At 38.6% G+C, this 24,006-nt stretch overlaps 1 protein-coding gene across 2 annotated transcripts in view; it reads left to right on the top strand.

Annotated features, from left to right (window-relative positions):
• Positions 1-24,006, top strand: part of mei4 (meiosis-specific, MEI4 homolog (S. cerevisiae)) — a 112,380-nt gene that overhangs the window by 65,008 nt on the left and 23,366 nt on the right. For both annotated transcript variants that reach the window (XM_042503858.2, XM_088089700.1), the window contains exon 5: positions 5,243-5,341. In XM_042503858.2, coding sequence (XP_042359792.2) covers positions 5,243-5,341 — 99 coding nt within the window. The remainder of the gene's footprint in view (positions 1-5,242; positions 5,342-24,006) is intronic.

Raw genomic sequence — 24,006 nt, 5'->3', positions numbered from 1 at the left:
ATAATGTAAAGAAATATCGTATTTGTCTCAAAACCCATTACCCTAATGGCTATTCTTTACAGATTTAAGCTTTTAATAAATGCCAAACAGTTATCAGAAATAGCGAAAAATTTTAAATTAAAGTGAAAAAGACAAATCTGCTTGTCCTGTTTGGATTTCATTGTGCTGCTGTCATGTTGATCACTGAAGGTTTACCTATTTAAATAATCAATTGATCAGATTCCTTTGTGTCCTTTTAAACTATAGAAAAGTAACAATTTTGATATTTATTAAACTGTTTAGTAATTTATCAGACACAACTGCCATTCATTTTCTGATTTCCTCTTCTTTATATTATTGTAAACTGAATAATTTGGGGGTTCTGGTCTGCCGATCAAACCAAATAAGACATTTAAAGTCAGCTTCTTGGGCTGTGGGAAAGTTTGATCAGCGTTTGTTATTGTCCATTAATCGAAGTAACGATTGATTAAGCGATCATGAATATTATCATTAGCAGCAGTGAGGTGATTGCCTTCAGCAAGAACCAGACAGCTGAAAATATTTTAAACTGCCTCTAATTTCTTATGAGACCTGGAAACTGAAACCCTTTCAGTGTGTGCAAAGCTTCTGTTGATTTTCTGGTTTAAAATCTGCATATTAATTAATAGCAAAGCCTTCAAATAGGATATGCACTGCTTAGTCAATTAAACCAAAACCATGTTTAAAATAAATCATGACATTCTCAACATAGTAAATCCTTTAATTCCCAAACTTGCAGCTTCATTTCATTTCATGTATTTTCAGTTTGTAGGTATTAAATGGATCATCCAGCAATAACGGTGGAGTTTTTGCAGGTTAACAAGAAATCATTTAAATGTACCAAGTATAAGAAGAGACCCCACGTCCGAACATCCAGACCGTTCGTAGACAATGTTCAGATAATCATCTTTTTACAGAAAGACTTCACCCACAAAATGATCATTGTATATCAATTACTCTCCCGAAAACTTTGTTTTTCTTGCATACTTGATGATGAGTAAAGAATCCAAATTGTAAGGTTTTAGCAAAGATGCATGCATTTAAGTAAGCACTATGCATAAAACTGAATAAATGAGACCTGGATTATACTGCATGAGTTGTGTGAGAGTTTGCCAACACATTTTTTAAATATAGTTTTGCTGTTGATAAAATCGACCTGTTTTACTTCAATTCATCATAAATTTCTTACTTTTTTGATTCTTGGTTCATTGTAGAGGCATGCGAGAAAAAGTTTTCTTCACAAATTCAACAAATAAGAGGTATGAGTATACACATGGTCAGTCTGTGGATGTAATATTCCTTTAACAATGATTCACCGAACCACGTACGCTGCAGTCTCTCTCGCTCATTCAGATGAAATATGTCCTTTCTATCGTGTTGACAGTTGCTGCAGCAGACAGTGTGAATATCTGAGGCCTTTGTGTCAAGCTGCCTGGCACCATTTCTCAATGGCAACATTTCACCAAATATGCGTACATACAGTTCAAACACTACAGCCTCTGAATTCAAAATTCAAACACAAATCTAACATGATTGGAGCCTGATGTCTTTCAGTGCTGCTGAAGATATATTTATATTAGTAATGTTTGAAAGCATAGCAGTAAAAGTTGATGAATCATCTATATCTTATCTTTTTATTACTGTATATACAGTAAGTATGTCTTAAATGTATGAGGTCGTATTAATTAAAGACAGAACCTGTGAATCACTCTACAGATATTGAAAAAATGAAAGCACAAAGCACAGATCTGATCTTGTGTTTGGCAGCTAATGAGTGCTGCCGACTGTACAGAGATATCGCCATTAATATCGAGTGTATTTGTCCAATGTTACTCAGTTTAAGATGCAAGGAAAGATTCATCAATGTATTCTCTTCCTGTGTGACGTAACAAACACCTGATGAGATAAAATGAGTGTAACAACATGATGATTTGGTGGTCCACCTGATGAGTGTAAGTCAAACATACTCTGTCTTTAAGCACTGTTTTTGGTTTCCTCCAACTCCTGAGGAAAATATATGTCTCCGTAGCTTCTAAACGCTTCACTATGGTTATCAACTTGTGTCTGTGTCTGTGTCTGTGGGCTGTTTGCTGTTGAGCAGGTCGTGTACAGTGGCTTTATTACAGCGCTGAGACTGAAGCACAACAGTGAAGCTGGTGGGTGTACAACCAAAACAAATATTAAAAAGCACCATAGAGCCAAGTCAAATCGCAGATTTCTCCGTGGGTTCATCACCTTGATTAACCATTTCACATTACTCTCATTCAGTCCAATAATAAACCGTCAGCAGAAGAATAGATGCAATAGAATAAGATATTTATACCTCTGCGCTGGCAACAGCCCCGGCTGACGGCATGTTTTCGCGTTGTCTGTCTGTCCCTTGTCGGTCTCATTCTCATGAACATGAGAAAATGAAAATGCCGTAAAGGGATTTTTTAGTCAAATTTGGAACAAATGAGTCAAGGATGAGGTGATTATATTTTGTTGTCAAAGGTCAAGGTCACCGTGACCTTGTGTCTGTCTCATTCTCATGAACGCGATAGCACAAGAATACACCTTTAGGGAATTTCTTCAAATTTAGCAGAAACATCCACATCGATCAGTAATTAAATTATTTGATTTTGGTGGTCATACATGCAACTGTGAGGCGGTAATTTGGGTTTGTTTTAACATATTATTATGAAGTAAAAATTGATTGCACAAAGTAATGACGATACAGTATTGACACCATCGGCATTTAAGTAGATTTGTTCCCTGTAAGCTTTGCTTTGACTATACTATTCTGTTGCGACAGGGTAGTAATTCACTTACGACACTGAAGCCTGTCTGGTGATCCAGTCAGACTGGCAGCCTGGCACTGTTTTATTCTGCTTTCATGTTTCCATGATAAACTCAAAGAAAAGGAATAAGTCACGCTTTTGTCCTGTGTGGTCTTTCTGAGGAAAACACAAAGCCATCCGGTTGATTTTGCAACAGCGGTGCCAACAATAACACCACTTGGAAATGCTAATGGGGGACGTTGTCTGTTTCCACTTGAATAATAAAAATATTTAATGATAGTGGGTGGCTGATGGTGGCTATTTTGCATCACCAAACAGCACCGTGACTAACGTCTACCAAATCTTAAGCCAGCTCCACATCAGCATTTAAGTTGTTTTTATGTGTCAAAGCTCCCCAATGTTTGAAATGCACCTCTGTGGTTCATTGAGGTTTCTGGAGAAGCTAATCCAGGTGCGTCAAGTAACACAGCAACACATACATACACACACTTCTTATATTTGTAAATAGAGCCAGTAAAATGTTGTTAATGACACTTTTTAGTAATTGATCGTGAGAAGAATTCTGCCTTAAACTGGTGGTGAAGCTGCAGAAAGATTTTCAAGAGGGCAACATTTAAAAAGGGAACAGTGAGATAAAGAGAATATGGAGTTGTAGCTCTCTAGAGCAAAGTGCTAAGTGCCCCAATGCTGATGGGGTCTAAGTGGTGTGTGTGTGTGCATGTGTGTGTTTTAAGGGGTTCAGTGGTGTTGTTGTCACATTCTGTCAGCTCTCTGAGAGCTTAGGCCTGGAGGAATACCTGACAGCCATCTGGCGGTTGTTTTTCTCTGTGACATATCTCATACAAACACACACACACACAAACACACACACACAAACACACACACACACACAGAGAGAGAGGTGCACAAACAGAAACTTTCACATGCAAAAAAATGAAGTTCGCATACACACATGCACACTGCAGCCTGGAATAAAAGGAGTAGCTTCTCTTTATTTGAATAATTAACATTTGGTTTGGAGTGGTTTGTGTAGTGCATGCTGTAAACTCAGTGTGTGCTCTACAAACATCATGTCATATGTTGCTAAATAGCTTGAGCAAGTATTTGCAGCATGTTGCAACAGTGTGTATAATCCTTCATCCCTGAAGAATTACTCCAGTGCTGGATGATTTTTGTTGTGATTTACATTTTCTGCTGGTTTCTAACGGCTGTTGCTTCCTCGGATTACACTGATCAGAAACAGCTCGGCATGCAGTTTAAAGATGCATTTAACGTCTCCATCTTGGCCGCAGTATGTTCCACATGTATAGATGGTATTTGGGGTAGTGGACCTTTAGAATTTGGTAAGAACCTCTGACATATTCAGTGTTAAAGTGTTCAAAGCTGATGCTGTGGAAGCTGATGCTTCGAGATGTGGCCCTAAGTTTGCAAGTACTGCAAGCTAAGGTTCTGTTAGTCAATACCAGATATGGAGGAGGCTGTCAAGTTGACAAAGGAGACCTTTTGGTTTGCTCGGGGCGCTCCTGAATCAGCTCAGAGACAAATCACCAAATCATAAGGATTTCAACTTTCTTTTGTCAAGAAATGTGCCCAGGACATCCTATAGAACTGGTTATAATGCATGTTAAAGATATAGTCTTCACATGCCATTAGAATAAAGGTGATAATGTACAACACCTGCCAGCAATATTTAGTCCAGTTTCAACAGAGAACTTGATGCCTTTTTTGAGTTGCTCCAACAAGATGCTTTTACTTTTGGAAAAAAGAGCAGAAAGAGACATGATAAATGAAAACTACTTTAGTTTTACAAATTAACATTAAATGTGTGTTTGATTGCATTGTGAATGACCTCCAACTGAAGAGCTGACAAGGGATGGCTACAGGTCCGAGCCATCTGCTGCGTTTTTTACACTGTCCATACTAGATGTCTGATTTGGATTAATCCTGCTTTATGTTATATATACAGTATATATACCATATGCTATATATTAAGATACTAAGTATTCAGACGCAACAATTTACATCTTCATCTAAATGCACATTGATTCTACAGACCGTTTTTTCAACCTTTACCTGACTTGGATCTCAATTAGGAATGTCAGTGGTTAAGCATTAATCAGGTAGCAATTGGTCAATCGTTAATCAGTTAACTGCAGTTAATATTTTTGACCAGTTACATATGTAAGTCTACAGGTTATTTTTTGTCTACTCAGTTTACTGCACTGTGTACCACTTGGGTCTGGTAGCTAGTCTAGTCACAATGAATGTTAATGAATTGGTTACCGGTTCATGGGTATCAGCCTATCGAAGGCAAAATGAACTGAAACTTACATCTCTAATAAAATTTAGGCCACCCTTTGTTATTGCTCAAAAATGACCCACGTCAATCACAGTCTTTTGACTTATCAATGATGCAGCCCTAATGTTGATGTTCTTTTTTTTAGGGGCAGGAGAGCTTAGGGCTCGACATATTTCCTGTAGACGAACATCAGAACTCGTGTTACCTGTTTTGGATCTTGGAGGAGCTCCTGCAGAAATCAGAGGTACCTTGCACGGTGGAGGTGGTGTTAAAGCAGACAGGCTTCCTCAGTCACTTGGAACAGCGTGTCTTTCTATTGTCCGATGAGTTCCCCTTGTTTAGCTTCGGCATGTGGAGGATAGGAGGTTTCCTCACCTCCCCGGACCGATAAGAGCAGGAAGCAGCAGGTGTATTCAGAAGTTGGCTTTCCACTCTCCCATGTGACCCAAACGGTTTGAAACAACAGGTCTTGGTCTCGGATTATTCTGTACAGCAGTAGTTCAGGTACTGAGCAATTAAACGCAGTAGTCAGTGACTGCTCTCCAATGACGGCACACATCAGACTTATTATCCACTTATATTTCACATGAAGCCCAGAAAATCCGGGCTGGGAAAAATAAAACATACTAAAACTGAGAATTTGACATAAAGGCTTCTTTTCTTGTTTACTTTCAAAAAATAATTGATGAACAGGCAGTCAGCAAATAACTACTTGAAATAATACGTGTTTTATGAGGATTTTATTCTTTTTACCAACTTAGTTGAATTTAGTGTGCAGTAGCTGCCAAAAAATGTAGGAAATGTTTAACGTTTGGTTCGTTTTGTTTGAATTTGTTCATTCAGCTAAGTGCTATGAAATGCATAACTGTACAACTGAATGGGAAAAATAATATTTTCCAGCAGCTGTTTACTTATTAATTCCAGCTTTTAATGCATCTGTAATTGAGTAAAAACATATGTCTTTGGAATGTCAGCAGAACCATTTTAAAACGAAGTTTTATCCAGTAAATGTTGTAGTGATTTGTTTGACATGGAATTGCCTTTTTAAAAATGTGGATACTAAAGCTATCACTGCAAGCCACAAAAAGACTAATGGTTCTAGTTATGTACCAATGATGTACTAATGATAATCCTTGTCCATAATGGATCATAAAAGAGTGCCTGCGAAGGCCTTTATTTAAGGGATGCCTACATTTTACTTCACCATGGATGTTAGAAGCTCTGGTGTTGAGCCAATAAGGGATGTCTGCTTTTGTATTTCCCGCAAAGGTTCAGTGAAGGTCTTAAAATACTACGCAGGTGTGACAAAACTAATTGGGATCATCTACAGCTTGTTAACGGTTGTGGAAAAGTGTTAAAACTCTACAGAACGATGTGATGAAACAGTTTTAAATCCTAATTCATTACAACACAGTCCTGCAGTCTTGTCTCATAGAAATTACGTTATTCTACAACTAATTTGACTCCAACAACCCTGCAAATTCAGCATGATACATAAATGTAGTGTTTCATCACCTTGAAGGAATGTTTATGAAAATAGTCCTGGCAATAATAATAATGTCACCACAAGGTAATTATGAATGTAATTTAGTAAATTTTCCAGGGGATAGGGCTGATAATTGTACACCAATTTGTATTGTATGTGATACAGTAAAGAGTAGGAAAACAGAAATAATAGAAACAAAACATTACAATGCGATAACACAACATGAAAGGCGCTTGACAGAATGAAAAAGAGGCTGGCTGAAGCTCAGATTTATAACACCTCAATTTTTCACAATATAAAACTATTTACCATCAAAAGTAAAGACAAACAAAAAAGTACAACATCTACACCAAATTAATGCTAACATGCCGTTCCGGTCGCACAGTTTTCTGTTTATTATAGTTTTAAACTGTTAACTTTTCTACTGTTTTAAGTAGCATCTGGATACTTTTGGGTGTTGTGTAATTTAAACTAAATACATGATTTATGCTTTTTTAAAAAATAAGTAGTGGGTTCCATTGTGTGTTGTACTTGGAAATTTGTGAACAGTGCTTGGCTCCCCTTTTATGTTTAAAATTTTAATTTCCCATAGTATGGCACAGGACATTTTATATAGTACTGCATTATATACACTTTGGCTTTGATATGGTTTATAGGTCAAAGCATGTGGATTTTTTTTTTATTTACCAACTACAATAAACCATGTATTAAGTTCAGTTTAAATTGAGGCATGAAAAGAGCAAGCTCAGTTTTTACAAGTGTACCTTTAGTCTCAGAAGTGTGGGGACACATAAAGCCAAGAGTAAAAAAGAAACTTTTTTATTTTTATTTTTTATTTTTGATGACTCTTTTTGTTTTTTTTCTTTGAAGAGCTATCTCCTGCATTTTTATCAATCTGGCATCTCACTCATAATGATAAAATAGGTTGCTGGTCGTCCATTAATATTTCATAATATTTTCCAATAAAAAAATTACAAATGCAAATTAATACACTAACTCTACTTCACACATCACATTTAAGCCCCTTTTCCACTGCACAAAAAACACTCACACCCCCTAACATCTGGCTTTTTAAAATAATGGAAAAGTGTTCACACCAGGGTCAAATGACTGCAGTAGGTGTTCATCGCCTCCGGCTCGAATCAGTAGAAGGAAACACAACACCCGGGTGACGCACTAATTTTAGCCCCTTAACTGGTGAGATGCAGTGATGTGCTGACACAAAATACCATCCGAGTCTGTCCAAGCAGCACTCAAACATCGATTCAAGTTAGTCTGCACCGAGTTTGAAAAAGAGACTGAATAAACTGAATAGATATATTAAGAAAAGTAACCACCATAAAGTTTTCTGTCCACTCTGCTGTCTCTTGTTTACCTGTTTGCCAGCCTTTCCGTGACGTCCAATGTAATCCTGCAGTGCACACCGTTCTGCTCTACTGACTATAGGAACTGTTTAACTGCTAGTCGAGATTGTTTATCATCAGCCGTACGTCATTGTGTCAAATAGTCATCCACCAGCAGGAGCGCTTATTGTTCTGTTTGGTGCAATGCATTCTTGTAGTTGCAGGATTTCTACAACTTCTTCTCTCTTCAGCAAAAGTGAATGCCACAGTCCTTTTTAGTTTTCTCTGGTCATATAGCACCAGTTTCAAGAATATTTGTGTCTTTCTGCATAACAGACAGCCCAGTTGTAAGAAAAAAAACTTTCCAGTGGTGAAATACCTAAAGTACTGTAGTACTGGCAGTCTACCTCTATGTAGCCTAAAGGGCAAACCGGATGTACAGAAGTAATTCGCTGCTGCTCATTCAGCTTATTGCTGTGAGCTCACAGCAGTAATTACAGCTGAATGAAATTAGTTTATCGACATTTTTATTAACTCCTCTTTTCTCTCTGTGTTTTGGCAGCTGGACTGTCAGATGGCAATATTAAGAGAAATAGGCAAGTAGTTTAAACAAGACGCAGGGTGATGAAAAAAAGGATTTAAAAAAAGTGAGGTGGACATTTCCTCCCATCTCCAGTGGATATTAGGCCCCAGCTTGTACAAGTATGGGTTATTGAAGTAGAAACTACAGCAGTCCACTGCTAATGCATTCTCTGCCTGCATCTGTTTCCTAATGCTCCGTTAGCCTTTCATCATTCCCTGTTCTGGTTCTTACCCTCTCCTCAAGAGAGCGAGTACCTCCATCTGCAGTGATGTTCTCCTCCCCGCTGCTTATTTGGTGTCTGCAATAATGGCTCGGGCATGAGCGCAGCTAAATAAGTTTCCTGCGACGTCACGAATTACCAGAGGCTCACGGGCCCCGGCTGCGCAGATAGCCATCACTGCTATTGTGTCTGCTTTGGGTTTCTGCCCGACTCTGTCTGTGATCTCCTCATCTTTCATATCCTGTTGTGAGAACAGCGGGGATAGGCTGCGCTTTAAAAAAAATCAAAATGGACTGCTCATACGTGCGCTGGTGGTTAATGTGCCTCGGTGGGACTGACAGCTGCAGAAAATGGCAAGTTGCGTCATCAGCAGAGAACCCAACTGCGAGTCTTAGCATATGTGGATAAGCTGTTTCATCAGTAGAGATTTACATTTGGATCATGTAGGTTATAAAAATCTGCCTACTATTACATTACAGCTGGGGTAGCAGAAATCTGGAAAAAGCAATTAATCCCGACAGGATGTAAAACATACGCCGTCCTCCAGCAGCTCTCTCTCTCTCTGTCCTAAACCCCTCCCACCAGATGACCACAAGCATATGCACACGCTTCACACAGTAACTGCGTCTATTATTGATTTATTGAGTCTTTCATGTACAGTTACGTGTACTGCATTTCACTCAACCAGTCCTTGTGCTGTTCTCTGTCTCCCTTTACCACAAATGAGACAAGAATGAGCTAGTTGGCCACCCCATGGACCCTCTGCCTTACTCTCAGCCTCTGAGGAGCGTGAGCAGCAGCTCCAATAACTAACCCTCCGTTAACTGTAGCAGCTCAAATTCAGCTATCGCCAACACCCTAGCACTCACAGCGGGCTGGACGCCAGCAGCAGCACTGGGATTAACCTGTGTAAAGACAGCAACAGAAAGTTTGCTGATTGGGTGGTCAGTCTGGGCTGTCTGGTGCCCTGGAGCCGGTGTTTGTGCTGGCTTGATTCGAGTTACTGCAGTCGCTGACTGGGGGTCCGTGTGAGGACACTACACACTGTGATTCAAGGCTCAAGCTAACGTTAGCCACATAAATGTGAAGCTGCACCAGTGAGCTTTTGGCCCCGGTTGGCAGAACTTGATTGTCTTTACTTAAAGGGTTTACCCGTGTTTTAAAAACCTGCGTACACACGCTAGTTTGGGTGGAAAAGGGATATTAGAAACACTTTCCTTCCTTCTCTGAAATGCTTTGCCAGTATTGATGTGTTCTATTGCGTTTATTGCCAGAATCTTTTTTTAGACTCTTTCTGATGAGTCTGTCTTCTTTTTTTTTTGGGATACTTCGCAGTGTAGGCAGTTGTTTTCAGTGGTGGAATAGCAGCTTTTTCTGCAGGAATCTCCGCTTTTGAATCAGCCTTTCACTGAAGGGACGTGAATGCGCATCTGCATTTGCAGAACAGTGAATTTATTCATTTATTGTATTTATTTCTTGGGGACGGTGCATATTAATATGATTGAATATAAGCAAGAATAAGCTAGGAGGCTAGTTTTCATCTGTAGTGCCTGGGCAGGTATAAGTTTGGCAGCCTAAAATAAAGAAATGAGCTTAAGAACAATAATCAGGATAAAAAGAGTATAAATTATAGTGAAAACAAAGACAGACATATGCTATACACATGGGCTACAATAAAAGTAAAATAAATTACAGTTTAACAAAGCATAAACCAACAGCACAGAACATCTTAAATTATATTTCATTTCAGGTCTGCAGAAACAGGCATAAGCAAAGGCAGATATGAGCAACAGGACAACAGTAGCACAAAGGTTAGTCAAGCAACAAGGTAATTTAGCAGCATACAAGTTGTGTTTTCACAGACTTTTGCCCAAACAATAAATCATCCAGACTAGGGTTGACAGATTTGGTGGCTTCTATGCCATGATCTCATTGTCTAGGGAGGGACCCCGAAGCCTCTTCTCTGAAATGACCTGTGGTTGGTCTCCTGTCAGGGGGTTGATTTTCTAAAGCCTGAAAACAGCCAAGATGAGGTGCAGAAATCTAATGTTGACAGCAAAAAATAAACTACCCGCCCCATCATTAATTATATTTAATTTATTAACAAAATAAGTCCTTACAGGCATCTTTATGTTTGGTCATATTCTATACTTTACCTACCATAAAATCCCATGAAAAGACCAGACCAACAAGTTTTGTTTGTGCATCTAAAGCCCGCTATATCTTCTTCCTCTGTGCCATAGGGGCTGCACAGTTAATAGTACTTAGATCCAGATCTCGATTTATGAATCTCTCACTTTTATGTGACAACAATTCCTCCGCAGGGAGATCCACTGCATAAAAGCAAGCACTCCCAATATCTTCCTAAGCTGAATCAACATATGACAAAGTGTGCACAAGAAAAGGCAGCAGGGCATTGATGTAAATAACGGTTATGTCTGAAAGACAAGGAACAGACTTACAGTGATGGAGAGGAAGAACAATTGAATTTATCTATCCTGGTTCTAAAAAAAAAAAAAAAAAAAGACTGCTCTCGTACCAGTATTTTTTGACAGACAAAATCCAACACAAGCCTAAACATAAAAAAAAATTGCAATTAACAATTAAAAACAAAGCTTACCATACAAATTGCCATACTATGTGTATACTTATCTTGAAGGTAGTAGTTTTTGAGTAGATTAGATGAGATTCCAGCTTCAGATTGGAGCGCTCACCCATGAATTATTGTGGCCATTATGAAAAGCATGGAAAGCTTGAAATAAGGTAAGAGAACATAAATCAACCAGAGTGCGAAGTGGCTTAGTGTGCAAATCCTGCAGAGAAAAATCCTAGCAGATTGTGTAAATAATGCCTCAGTAAGGCATATCCACACTCTTCCATCAGGAGCAGATGATTTATGAGCCCTTAAATCTGCATGACCTTGATTGATATGAAAATATATTTTCCATATGTTCAGTCGTTGCTGTTAAAGAATTTTTGATGGCTGGTCCTGACAGTCGCCCTGTGTTGTTAGAGCTAACGTAGTCTGTTTAAAAATGTGTAGTGTGATCATGTGCAGTTTTTTCAAATACCAAAAATATGTTTAACAGCATTCACTTCATCCTCTGTGTATTTTTATGGATGACAGAAGAGTCTAAAAGTGAGACGACAAAAACCGAACTGCCTTGACATCGACATGATATATTGAGATGAAAACGGTGGAAAGAGAATTGTGTTCTCTTGAACTTGTGGGAGAATTGATTTAAAGAAACATTTGTCACAATGCTTTGAGCAAGAGAAGAAGATTCCACCTCTCCATGTCTGCGTATTCTGAATTCAAAAGAGGTTTAAAGGGAGTTGACAAGGGAATATCAAGACTTTCTGTTTTATCATTAAGGACTTGGAGATTTTTGAGCCATTTGGGCTGATGGCGATGACTATTGAGGCCTTTTTGACCTTGATTGATATGAGAACTAATTGAACTTTGATGCTCTCCCAGATGCTTAGTGTCTGATGTTCCAGATCATTGGCCTTATTTGACAGCTGTTTCAGAAATCAACTGTAACGGCAGATAATTATTTTATTGCTGCAGAGCAGTTAGCACACCAAATTAGACTCTCAAAAAGATATTCATAACTGGTCTGGCAAAGGCTTGTGGAAATGAGAGGATGCCGGTTGTGAACGACCTCAAAAATGACCCTCTGATTGGACAAAAGCCAGATGGTATAATATAGTTAGTGGCATAGAAAGCTGAATGTTTTTTTTTTTTTTTTACGGGTTAAAGTAATACTTTTCATGAGAATTCACACATTAGACTTTGGCTGTAAGTAGGATGGGCACAGAACATGCAAACAGGGGAGGATGGGGTTGGAAATACACTTTATTTCAACCTGCCATCATGGCTAGTTGAGTCTAACAATCTACCAGCCATTCAATAGAAGGCGATTTTTACTGGTAGATGAAGCAAATCTAGCAGCCGCTTGCATATTTTACCAGCATTTGGCTGATGGCTGGTGCTAATTTCCATCCCTGAGAATCCTATACACAACTTTCATGAAAACCAAACATAAGGTTAAAATGATCTAAAGATCTTATGCTAATGGTTGGTCTGGAAACACATCTGGTCCTGGCAATGCAGGCCACCATAATGTGCTCATTGGTGATTGATCACCACAGTCAGAACATGCGAGAGCATTGATGGGTATGATGTAACCGAGTGAACGTGGGGAGCGTCAGAGAAGTGAAACGGCCAAAGCCATCTGGGGCAGTACGATAAAAAGAAGATATTTGCAACAGTTTTTTTGTATATCATTATTGTTTCTTAAGTAAGTTGTTTTGCTTGTGGTGATTTGTCATTATCTCTTGTACTTGTTTGTAATAAATACTGTAAATATAAAAGATAATAATAATTAGAATTGCAGTAATAATTTTGGGGGGCTAAGGCGCCAGATGTTCTAGGTCCGGCACTGCCTGCCATTTCTAACTCAGCGATGCTGTGATAGTACTGCTGTTTATCCACTGAGGATTGTGAGGTAAAAGAAGTTGTTTTTCTTTTGGTGTGCTGGTTTGCAGCAATCTCAGTATAAGCTTATTAGGGTCCTCTAACAGTTAACTGCTGCGTTTTCATGCCTCCATGCCAGTAATAGCCCAGGCTGAAGGCTTTCCATCCATCCGTCCGTCTGTATGTCCAACGTCCGTCCCATTCTCGTGAAGTCAGAAACACCTTGGAGAATTTCTACAGATTCAGCACAAACTTTCATTTGGATTTAACGAAAATGTCAGCTTCACTGTGACATCATAATGTTCCGCAGAAACACTCCTCTGACCATTACTCAGAGTTGTATCTCAGGAACAGAGGGGCAGACATTTGGTAAGATACTGAACTGGTGACACTAATCTTGAAACTGTGCTGTTTGTATTGGTCTTCTGTCCTGCTGAGGGAAGGATGTGAGTGAAGCATCCATGTTTTAGAATCTGTAGCTTTTTTTTTTATCAACATCCATATTTGAAGCTTTATCAACTGTCATGGTTACATATGAGTCTACAACTTGGGTGGTTTGTGGAGGCCGACAACCACTACATGATAATAGTAGTTTTTCCAAATACATCCATATGTTGTTATTGTTCCTGAAGAACAGCCTTTTAACTAACTCTCTCGCTCACTCAGCAACAACTGCATTTCCTGTTGCTCCTTCACCATAGAGGGCTCCCGCTGGGTTGCTTGTGGGAAGGTTTTTAATGTGAAGCAGCAGGAAATATTTGATTCTGCATTAGCAATAACATTGAAAATATGTTTTATTGTGTCAGACACATTTAATCATTAATCTTATCATCTTCTGCTCAGGTTTTAGCTACAGACTGTGAATATTAGTTTGGCTGCTGCTCAGAAGTGTTTTTGCCTTTCCAGCCAACATCTGTGAGTTGTATTTTTTTTTATAATTGAAGTTCCAAAAATGTTGAAAGATGTGATTCCAAAGGATTTTAATTCATTGAAATGCTATCATATCTCAATCTTAGATATAGCACTTGACACATTCTGACTTCAGTGCTTAGTAAGTGCCATTGAAAATTAGAAAATATGAGTATGGAAGCCTCTGTTGTTTTAATTTAGCCATTTTAGCTGTCATTCCTGTTGTGTTAGAAATAATGGTTCTGAGCTGGAAAACTTCAAATGTTTTTTTTTTTTCCTTTTTTGTGAGGACCTAATAGTTCTTTATATTTAAACCAAACCACTACAGACTTGTTAATGTTCTTCTAGTTAGAAAACATGTTCCACTTACCCTTCTGTTAGTGCTCCAGAACCCCAAATAACCTGCTGACATATCATGCAAGTACAAACAGTCCTTGCCCCATCTCATTGGCTCAGTTGCTCCATGAGCACGCAGTCAGGGTGATGAATCTAATCTGGTTTGGCTGTAAATTGAGGACGACTTCTGCTCATTCATCTTAATTTTGCAGGTTTTTGCATCACTGGGAGATGACAGCATTATTTACATTTCGGCCACGTTCAGTTGACACATTACTTCTCAGCATATCAGCGGAAATACACAGAGGGGGAAGAGAGAGCATCTATCAATCTCAATATACAAAATGAGAGCTTTTTTTAGTACACTGCTGCAATAATACTGAGCGGTATCAGGGTGGCGTCAGGATTTATGCGGAAAATCAGTGAAACTGCACACATTAACAGTTCCTCTTGTTAGTAATAATGTGACCTCATGAAGATAGAGGACAGCCACACGCATGCTTGTGTTTTTGTCATCTTAATATCACACTGACAAAACATTAACACTAATTGTGAAGTCAAAACTTTACTGAGGATTTTTTTCTTTCTTGTTAAATCTTAGTGTTGAAATAGGAAGCTTTGTGGCTCTGACTCATATTTACAAGTGTGAATCCATCCTGCCTGGTTAGACACAGCAATAAATGGATGATTTTATCTTTAATTCAGACTAATTTGACAGCCAGCGTCTGTCCTCCAGGGCTTCCTGCTTTCTGCCTCCTCGGGCTTTCCAGAGGCTAATTGTGACCGTCACTACCAGGTGCTCTCCGCTACTCATTAATGACATTCATTTATCAAGAACACAAGCAGTTATGGATGCGCACAGTCAGCATTGCAGCCAGCTGAGAAATGGTGCTTTGAATACCGCAGAGGTTCATGTTTGTTGTTAAGCTTCCCCACCTAATGACCTCATCACCAGTCTGGACATTTTCAACACACACCAGCAAGCAAAAAAAAAAAAAAAAGTGAAAAAACAGCAGACTATTTCCATTATAGTCTTGATTCCACTGTGCACCTTAACTAAATGTTTATACTGATGGACAAACCTGAGCTTCACTGTTTGAGATTTATGGAATAAGTGGAGGAATCTTATTTTATTGATCTGTTAGCTAGTGTTTAAGAAGTTAGGCATGTGAACAAAAACCCTCACAATTTCCCAGAATCCAAAATGACATCTTCAGTTTTTTCCTTTTGGTCCAAGCAACAGTCCAAAACTCAAAATTATTTAATTTAGAACTATTTAAAACAGACAAAGACACCAAATCCTTACATTTAAGAGGCTGGAACCAGAGAGTGCTCAGCATTTTTGTCATTTAACATGAAATTTGAATCTGAATCTCTGAAAAATTATCTGAAAAAGTAGTTGGATGTACTCTTGACTTTTACTTTCTTCCCACTTGCTTGAAGTAAGTACTGTACAAGACAACATTTTACATGGTTGAAACTACATCCATCCTTTTCATTAACTGGTAATAACTGTCAACTTGATAAAAGGGTTTCATGGTATACCATGATGTAAAAACTGACGGTTATCATACCATGTACCCTCGCTTATACACGTTATTGGAGATTAAAAAAATGCAAATGGATGGAGATTGTCACCTGCAGGTGCACATTTCCTTTCTTCCTCATCAGACATTTCTACTAAAAATTGTTTGAAGTTTCAATAAAACAAAATGTTTGTTCAACTGAAAAAAACAACATTATTTTTAAAGTAATTTAAGGGTCGTTGTAACTGATAAAACTAATTGTGCAATATCATTGCAATACTGTGATACTGTGAAACTACGATAGCTTCTGAGGCAATTATCGTGCCATTGAAATCTCATACTGTTGCAACCATATTTGATTCCTTGGCATAATAATTCTTAAAATATTAAAATGAAAACACTGTACCAGATATACATTTGCAAAAGTAAAAATATATTTGAATATGAATGTTTTATCAGTAAAATCTCATTAATATTAACTGCACATTTTCTTCTTATTGCCGTTTTACACTTTTTTTGTGTTTCTTATTATTGTAGGATTATTTTGTAATTCACCCTCTACAGTATATTTTTCTGAATGCTTTATTGTTAATATTCAGTAAGAGGAAAATATTAATACGATGATTTTCTTATGTGATGCCTTTACATTGTTATTAATTTGCTCTCTATGTAACAGTGACTCTAATTAAGCTTTCAGATGCTCTCAGGGAGCTCGTTTTTTTTTTTTTTTTCCTGATGCAAAATTATTTTCAACAGCACAAATCTGTCAATATCTTAACCCAGAAGGAAATGATACGATTTTGAAAAAAAAAACAACAACAAAAAAAGCAGTTCAGTTTCAATATATCTAGGGTAATATTGGCCTTTGCTTTGCATGTCCACGCCTGTGAGAATTCCTTAATAGGGCATGGGAGCAGAGTGATCGGTGAGGACTCATTTTCTTGTGTTACTGGTTGGTTTGATCTAACTTCTGTCAGACTTCACACGAGAGTGAAATTTTCATTACTTCCCTCTTGCAACGCAGCTCTGTGAAATACTGAACAGATGGTAAGCTAAACTCTAGCAGCGATAAAAGCTGTTTTCTCCTCAGATTCATGCCTTTATGCAATCACCATGAGTGAACTTTCATTATATCTTTCGTCTTTCTGTATTGATGACTTTTCACCTGACGGGAAGGGCAGCCACAGAGGGTAGCACCTTGTACTACAGCTGAGAGTTTAGTGACTTGTTGAGTAAGCTGGAGTTCGCTGATTTTAGAAAAGAGAATAAGATCATCAGAATCTCGACCATCACAGCAAGCAGTGTGTCAATCAATATATGTCAAAATGTGCTTTACACTGAACACAAGCTGCTTTATAATTCTCAGACAGAGAACTGGCTCAATGCCTTAAATATAATGTAAAGAATAAACAGATTAATTTTGTAGTATTTGTGCAGGAATTGATTTAGTGGTGCTGACAGAGTTGTTTTTTAAAATACATATATACATTCTTACATCAGCCAAGCAAAGTTTCAGATTTCTGGTGACAGTTGGGACGTATAACGTGTGATTACACTGTAGAAATTGGGGGAACTTTGTTTGGCTACTTTTAAGACTCTCCGAAAACTCCAATTCAAAGTTAGATGTTTAAAAATGTCTCAGAACAGCTCATCACTGCAGTTTTCTGTCAAACAAAGGGCAGGAAATAGTGAATTTGATGGGGACTATTTTCAGCGCAGGATTAATTTACATTTGGTGGACGGTGTATGTGGGATTGACTCAAAATAAACTACAGTGTTTTTTGGATTTTTCTCCTGACTCAGAGTGTGTTGGCTGCAATGTGAAAACATTATTCTTTAAAATAATATCTTAAATATCCTGTTGATTAGGTGTGTACTAATAGGTATAAACCACAGTAAGCAGCTTATATCGCCCTACTAGTGCATTGGCACAGTAATCAAACGTTACAGCCTTCTGTAATTAAGTTCCCTCCTCTCTATTTCCAATGCAGCATAACAAATTACTAATTATCTGCTCAGAACTGTCATCACCAACCCCACATTATACGGGGGGGGGCTGATGTCAATGAGCTATTCTTGTTTTTGAATGTCTAAATCCCTCTAAATATAGTCATCTGGCCTCAGCCACAGTCATCTGACCACACACGGCTCATAAAGAGAGAAGGTGGGAGAGCAGAATTTAAGTGTAGTTCAAGTAGTCTTTCTGACATTTTGAAAGATCATGTGTCAAACTGTCAGAGAGCTTTAGAGGATGCAAGAGGGACTTTTATTGCTGTAAAATGTCTTTTAAGCGGTCTCATTGAAGTTATTGACCCAATCATTAGGCCTTTCTCTTGTTGTGTTATGAAGTGTCTGCAGAGGGTGTTAAAGAATCACTACAACGTTTAACAAATTTGCATCAAGCTGTGCTTGTTGGCTTATTTTCAGAGCCTTTTTAAATCACATTTCGGCTTTATAATTCTCACATGAATCGATTGCATTCAGGGAATACAGACAAAGCTCTCACTCTGGTTGTAGAACAACTAAATTGCCAGTAGCAACCCAGTGACCACCTCTAGGGCTAAATCTCCTGAATGAAGCCAACGCAGAAGTGGCAAAAACAGCAGTTCCTCTAATGGCTAGCTGAGGCTGTCAGACCTCATAGACCCCCATGTTAAAATGCCTTACTTTACAGCAGAAATAAACATGTTTACAACCTGGTACAAAAATAATTTGGATCACTTTAGCTAACTGTGCCTTGGGTGAATTTTTATATAACTCACCAGTCTACATTTAATTAGGGTTTAAAGTTAAACATTTTTAAGGGTGGGGCTGCTTTGAGTGATAGGCTATCTGCTGATAGTTTCCTCGGCTTCTCAGTCAGATCCACCCTTTGCTCCTCCACAGTGTCAACCTCTTGCCCAAAAAAATGGTCCCTTCTGGCTCCAAAAAACCAAGATGGCGACAGCTGTAATACCAAAATTGAGGCTTCAGTTCAGGAGTCTACAAACCAGTGGGTGATGCAACAATAGCAACATCCATTATTGGAAACAAAGTCCACAAAACAACCTCTCCAGTAACTCTCCAAGGGTAAAAATCTGGCCTAGTTTTCCAAGACCAGGGTGGATTCTGAATCTTGGATCTGAGCTTTGGGAACCGTAGAGGTGCACCTCTGCTCTTTGCAGATCATGTGGTTCTATTGGTTTCATTAGACCAGACCAGCATGTACTGGAGCAAGTTGCAGCCCAACATGAAGAGAGTCAGCAACACCTCAAAGCCCTTGCTTCTTTGCAAGAATAGTTGATTGCTCTGTTGGTGTTAGGAGTGAGATGTTGTGAGTTTAATTATCTCTGGGTCTTTTTCAGGAGTGAGGGTAAAATGGATTGATGCTGGACCCTGGTGGTCTACTGGTCATCTCCCTTGGGAGTTTTTCTAGGCAAATCTAACTGATGGTTGAACCAGAACATGCTGGAGTAATTATGTACCTTATCATGCTTGGAAATGCATCAGTATCCCCCCTGGTGCTACTGTGAACGGGCCCTTGGAGGAGAATCAAAATTGATAGCTCGATCACACCTCCACCCCTCATCCAGATTGCTGGCACAATATTTCACATAGTTTGGATCATACTTTTTCTGTTCTACTTTATGTGCCTGTTAGTTCAGGCATGCATAAAAAATGAGAGGAAACAAAAGTAGGAAAATTAGCAGCCACCTGAAGCTGTTAAGCTTGTTACACACCAGTGCGTTGCCGTATTAATACATGAAAATCAAAGCAAAACCCATAATTTTATTTCACAAATGTGTAGTCACACTGGCAAAATGAGCTGAACTTTTGAGAGATGTAAGGTTTCATCTGATCATGATATTAATACCAAATGTACTATTATTATTCCAGTCATACCGCAGTGTGCTGATAAAATAAATGAGTGTCTGAATGTGGCGTTGATATTTTTCATACTTTCATAAGTTTCTGTTTGATTGGCAATAATTGCTAAACCTGATCCTGTAGAACTTAATTTTCTAGTCTTGTGCACATCACGATCCTGCAGCTCCTCCACACTTTTCTGAGACAATATGAATGTAAAGCAGGGACCTACTGAAAGCTCAGTTAGTCACTCAATTTAGAGTTCTAATGAATTAGGAAATCCCTGCCAGACTGAGTCTGTCTCGCAGGTTTAAATTACTTGTAGCTTCACTGCAAAGTGACTCTGATGCAACACTAGGAGCTTGTTTCTTTTCCTTGTAAACAGTGTGAGTTAATATGTGAGCCTGTCAAAGTTTTATGCTCAGCAAGAGAATATTAATATGAGGAGTAACTTCCACTTTATCCGTGCCTTATAAAGGGTGTCCTTGTCAATAGCAGCATCGTTAGCGTTCAGATTACAGTCACAGGGCTTTTAGTTAATGCTTGACAGATACTGTTAAGAATGAAAGTGGCATAAATCAACTAGGTCTGCAACAAATTGTTTAATTATTTTTATTAAAGATAATTGTGATCATGCTTATTGGATTTATTTTATCTTTTTATCAATAACATGTCAAATAATCCACCGTCCGTCCATTTCAAACTATGTGCTGACCAACCGTTGGTGTTTTCAATAATATTCAATATAATATCAGTATCCCGCGTGCTTTAAGCAGTCCACTATCATTTTTCTGTCCTCCAAAACCATCCTGCCTCCATCACTACTGTTCTATGGCACTCACCTTGTGAATTTCTTTGAACAACTGGTTAAGGATTACATCTGCTCCTGACAAGCACACTGGACCCACCACAGTTTGCCTTCCCTCCCAGCTGATCTTCAGAAGACGCCATAGAACAAGTCCTCCACACCACTCTATTTCACCTGGAAAAGAAAGGCACCCCCATGACCCTGTATAAGATAAGAGAACGCCTAAAACCTCCTAATAGATCGCTGTTTTCCTGTGATTCTTCACCACAAATGAAGTTTTATTTTAAAAACACAACTATGGATAATTAACAAGTGGTAGTGATGCAGTTATGCATTACATTTACTTTGTTACATGCACTTGGGTAATTTTTAAAAAAATAATTGAACATCTATGAGTAGCTGTGTTGGAGATTACTGCAGGCTACTTCTAGCTACTTTTACTGTCACATTTAGAGATGTTTGGATACATAATGTTCATAAGCTATTTAGCTGAGCTTTAATTGATTGTCCAACAGCGAGCAATAAGATGAGCCTGTACACACACACACACACACACACACACACACACACACACACACACACACACACACACACACACACACAGACACAATGCAGTGACTGTGTCCAAGCCTCTCTTTTGAGGACTGAAGTAGTTTTTTACAAGATAGTCTTTTATGCTTCGTCAAGTAGTACATTACTTTTACTTCTGCTGGAGTCAATATAATTATAAAGTAACAACACTTAAACTTGCGTACTGTTTTCATTTACCCACAACTGTGATTAACCATTAAAAAATAGATAAATAAGGCCAGGTTCTAAGTTCACTTTCTTTAAGGTGGAAAAAAAATTAACTCCATCCTCTGTTGCCTTAATAGTTTTACATTTGAGTGGTTAAATGGGAGCGTAGACCTTCCTGAATGTGCTGACCTGAACTCAATGTTGTGTGCAGTGGCACAAGCTGAGCTTTAAACTGCGGTTTTAACATGAAAACCAAATTGGGGAAAATGCTTCAGGTGACAAGTTGATCCAGTTTACATCCGTAATGCCAATTTAAAAGGTTAATATCCATCAAAATTGTCCAAAGACTGCCAGCAGGTATTGACCAGGAGTATTGCAACTTAATGTCATTTCTCCAGGTGAGATGTGTGCAGCGGCCTTTTCCCCTGCAGCGACCAAGGTCAGCAGTAACACAGACAGTCTGAGTCAGCAGAGGATGAATGCCTCATCTCTGGCTGCTTGTTTAACCTTTGTTTTTCACTGAGAAGATTTGCTGAGCAGGCTTGTTGTTCCTCTGAGCCTCCTGCCTACAAACACAGTCCCAATACTCTGTCTGACACGGAGCAGTAATTCAGTTTAAGTACCTTGCTTTAGCGTGCTGTGACACCTTGTCTACAATGCCCTTAGGGTTAATGTCCATTCTTTAAAGGGACCTTGTGGAAATTTTAACCAGTAGTGAGCCTGCAAAGGAATACTTCATGGCGGTCCTGTATTATTTGCATGTATTTAAAAGTGTGTGCATGTCGACATTAGTGCACCTAGTATTTTAATTTGCCTTGTATATCTTTTCTGGCAAGATTATCATACAGATACAGGTTATCCCTTTGAAACCTGATTGACATCACTTTTCTTGTGCTGCATTCAGACACCTTTTAAGTATTAGTACTAGTATTTAAACCTTTTAACCCGAGGAAATTGATTTGATTTCTTGGTTGGTTGGTTGGTTGGTTTGGTTCAAAGTGTTCCGTAAATTGCAAGACATTAGTAGATTTAGATTTTATTAGAGCCCATTCTTGTGAACGCAATATCTCAAAAACGCCTCGAGAGAATTGGACTATCCTTTCACTCAAGGATAGACTGATCAGAATTTGGTGGTCATAGGTCAAACGTCAAGGTCACTGGCATCTCATCTGTCTTATTCTTGTAAACGCGATATCAAGAAAACCTTCAGGGAATTTCTTCAAATTTGGCGGAAGCATTCACTGGGACTCAACAATGAGCTGAATCGAATTTGGTGTTCAAAAGTCAAGGTTACTGTGACCTTGCATCTGCCTCATTCTTGTGAACGCAATATCTGAGGATGGCCTTGAGGCTGTTTCCCAAACTTTTTGCACAAACTTTCACTTAGACACAAGGGCCTCTTTTGGCTTTGAAATGAAAGTATCAAAGGATTTTGTAATAACTTGAAGCAAAGAAAGATTTTCTTCAATCATGGTTCAGGTATTAAATGCTATTGTGCTATAAATTGCCCTTTTGGCTTTTGTCACCCTTAGAACCAAGTTTTATAGAGGTGTAAAATTTGACTAGTGAGCTTTTGTCAGGATGTCTGATGATGATGAAGGTCCTTATGAACGTAGTGCTGGCAGCAACCATGAACTGAATGTCTTTTTCATAAAAACTGGAACATTTGGTGGTCAAAGCTATATTTAGAGTATTTTAATTTTGAAATATGCATCCGCTGTATAGAATTATGAGAAAATGTCAACTTTGAATGTGTTCTTTCAAAGTATTCTTGAATATTTTTTGTAAGTAGAGAAACAAGCTGCCCCAGTGAAAGCTGGCGCAATCTGTTACTTTCAGCCTTTCATGCTTACTGTCTGTGCCTCGGATTCTGTGGGTTGTCTATTCCAATACTATTACTTCAAGGGAAAGTCAGAGATTGTCAAATCCTGCAACTAGTGGCTTTGAAGAAAGTTTTTTTTTCTCCACTGATGCAGGTTACCTCCAGGTCAGATTATTTTAAAATGTAATCATGTATTGTGGGATCGCAATATAGGCAGCTATTAATTTCCTAACTATCAGAGGATGTGCATTTTGAGCTTCAACCGTCTTAAGTGGAATTGACAAGTTTGATTGGCATAAAATTTATTATAGTGGTAGACTGTTGGATTTCAACAGTGAAAACTCATAAAACATCATAAAACATAAACCCATAAATAACAGATCTAAGCAGGAAAACCAGTTTTATAACACAACAGCTGCCCTGCTTAAAACACCCACAGCACTGAACACAGATTCATCGTGTTTGGATTCAGCATGAGCGGTCCACTCTGGCCTGACCCAGGCTTCACTGCACCTCTCAGGCTGCTCCTCATCCAACTAAAGGAGGACACGGACTCTGCAATCAAACTATAGCTTGAGGGAAAGAGGAATAAACAATGTATAATTAAAAGGATTTGCATGCTATTAGTATTCCCTGACATTGTCGGCAGTGACCCTGGAGGCTGATGGAGCAACAACAATGTTCGCAGATACATAAATTAGACTTTGAGAAGCGTAAACAGCTGCTTGAGAAGAGGAGCACAAGAGTATTCGTAGAGCACTGTGACACCAAGTGGGACCGTTTCCCCTGGAGGGGGGGTCAGAGGTCATGAA

This window comes from Plectropomus leopardus, chromosome 16 (genome assembly GCF_026936395.1).
Source record: "Plectropomus leopardus strain MGB_pleo_1.0 chromosome 16, ASM2693639v1, whole genome shotgun sequence".
In the NCBI taxonomy this organism is placed as follows: domain Eukaryota; kingdom Metazoa; phylum Chordata; class Actinopteri; order Perciformes; family Serranidae; genus Plectropomus; species Plectropomus leopardus.
This window is presented reverse-complemented; position numbering and strand designations above follow the sequence as displayed.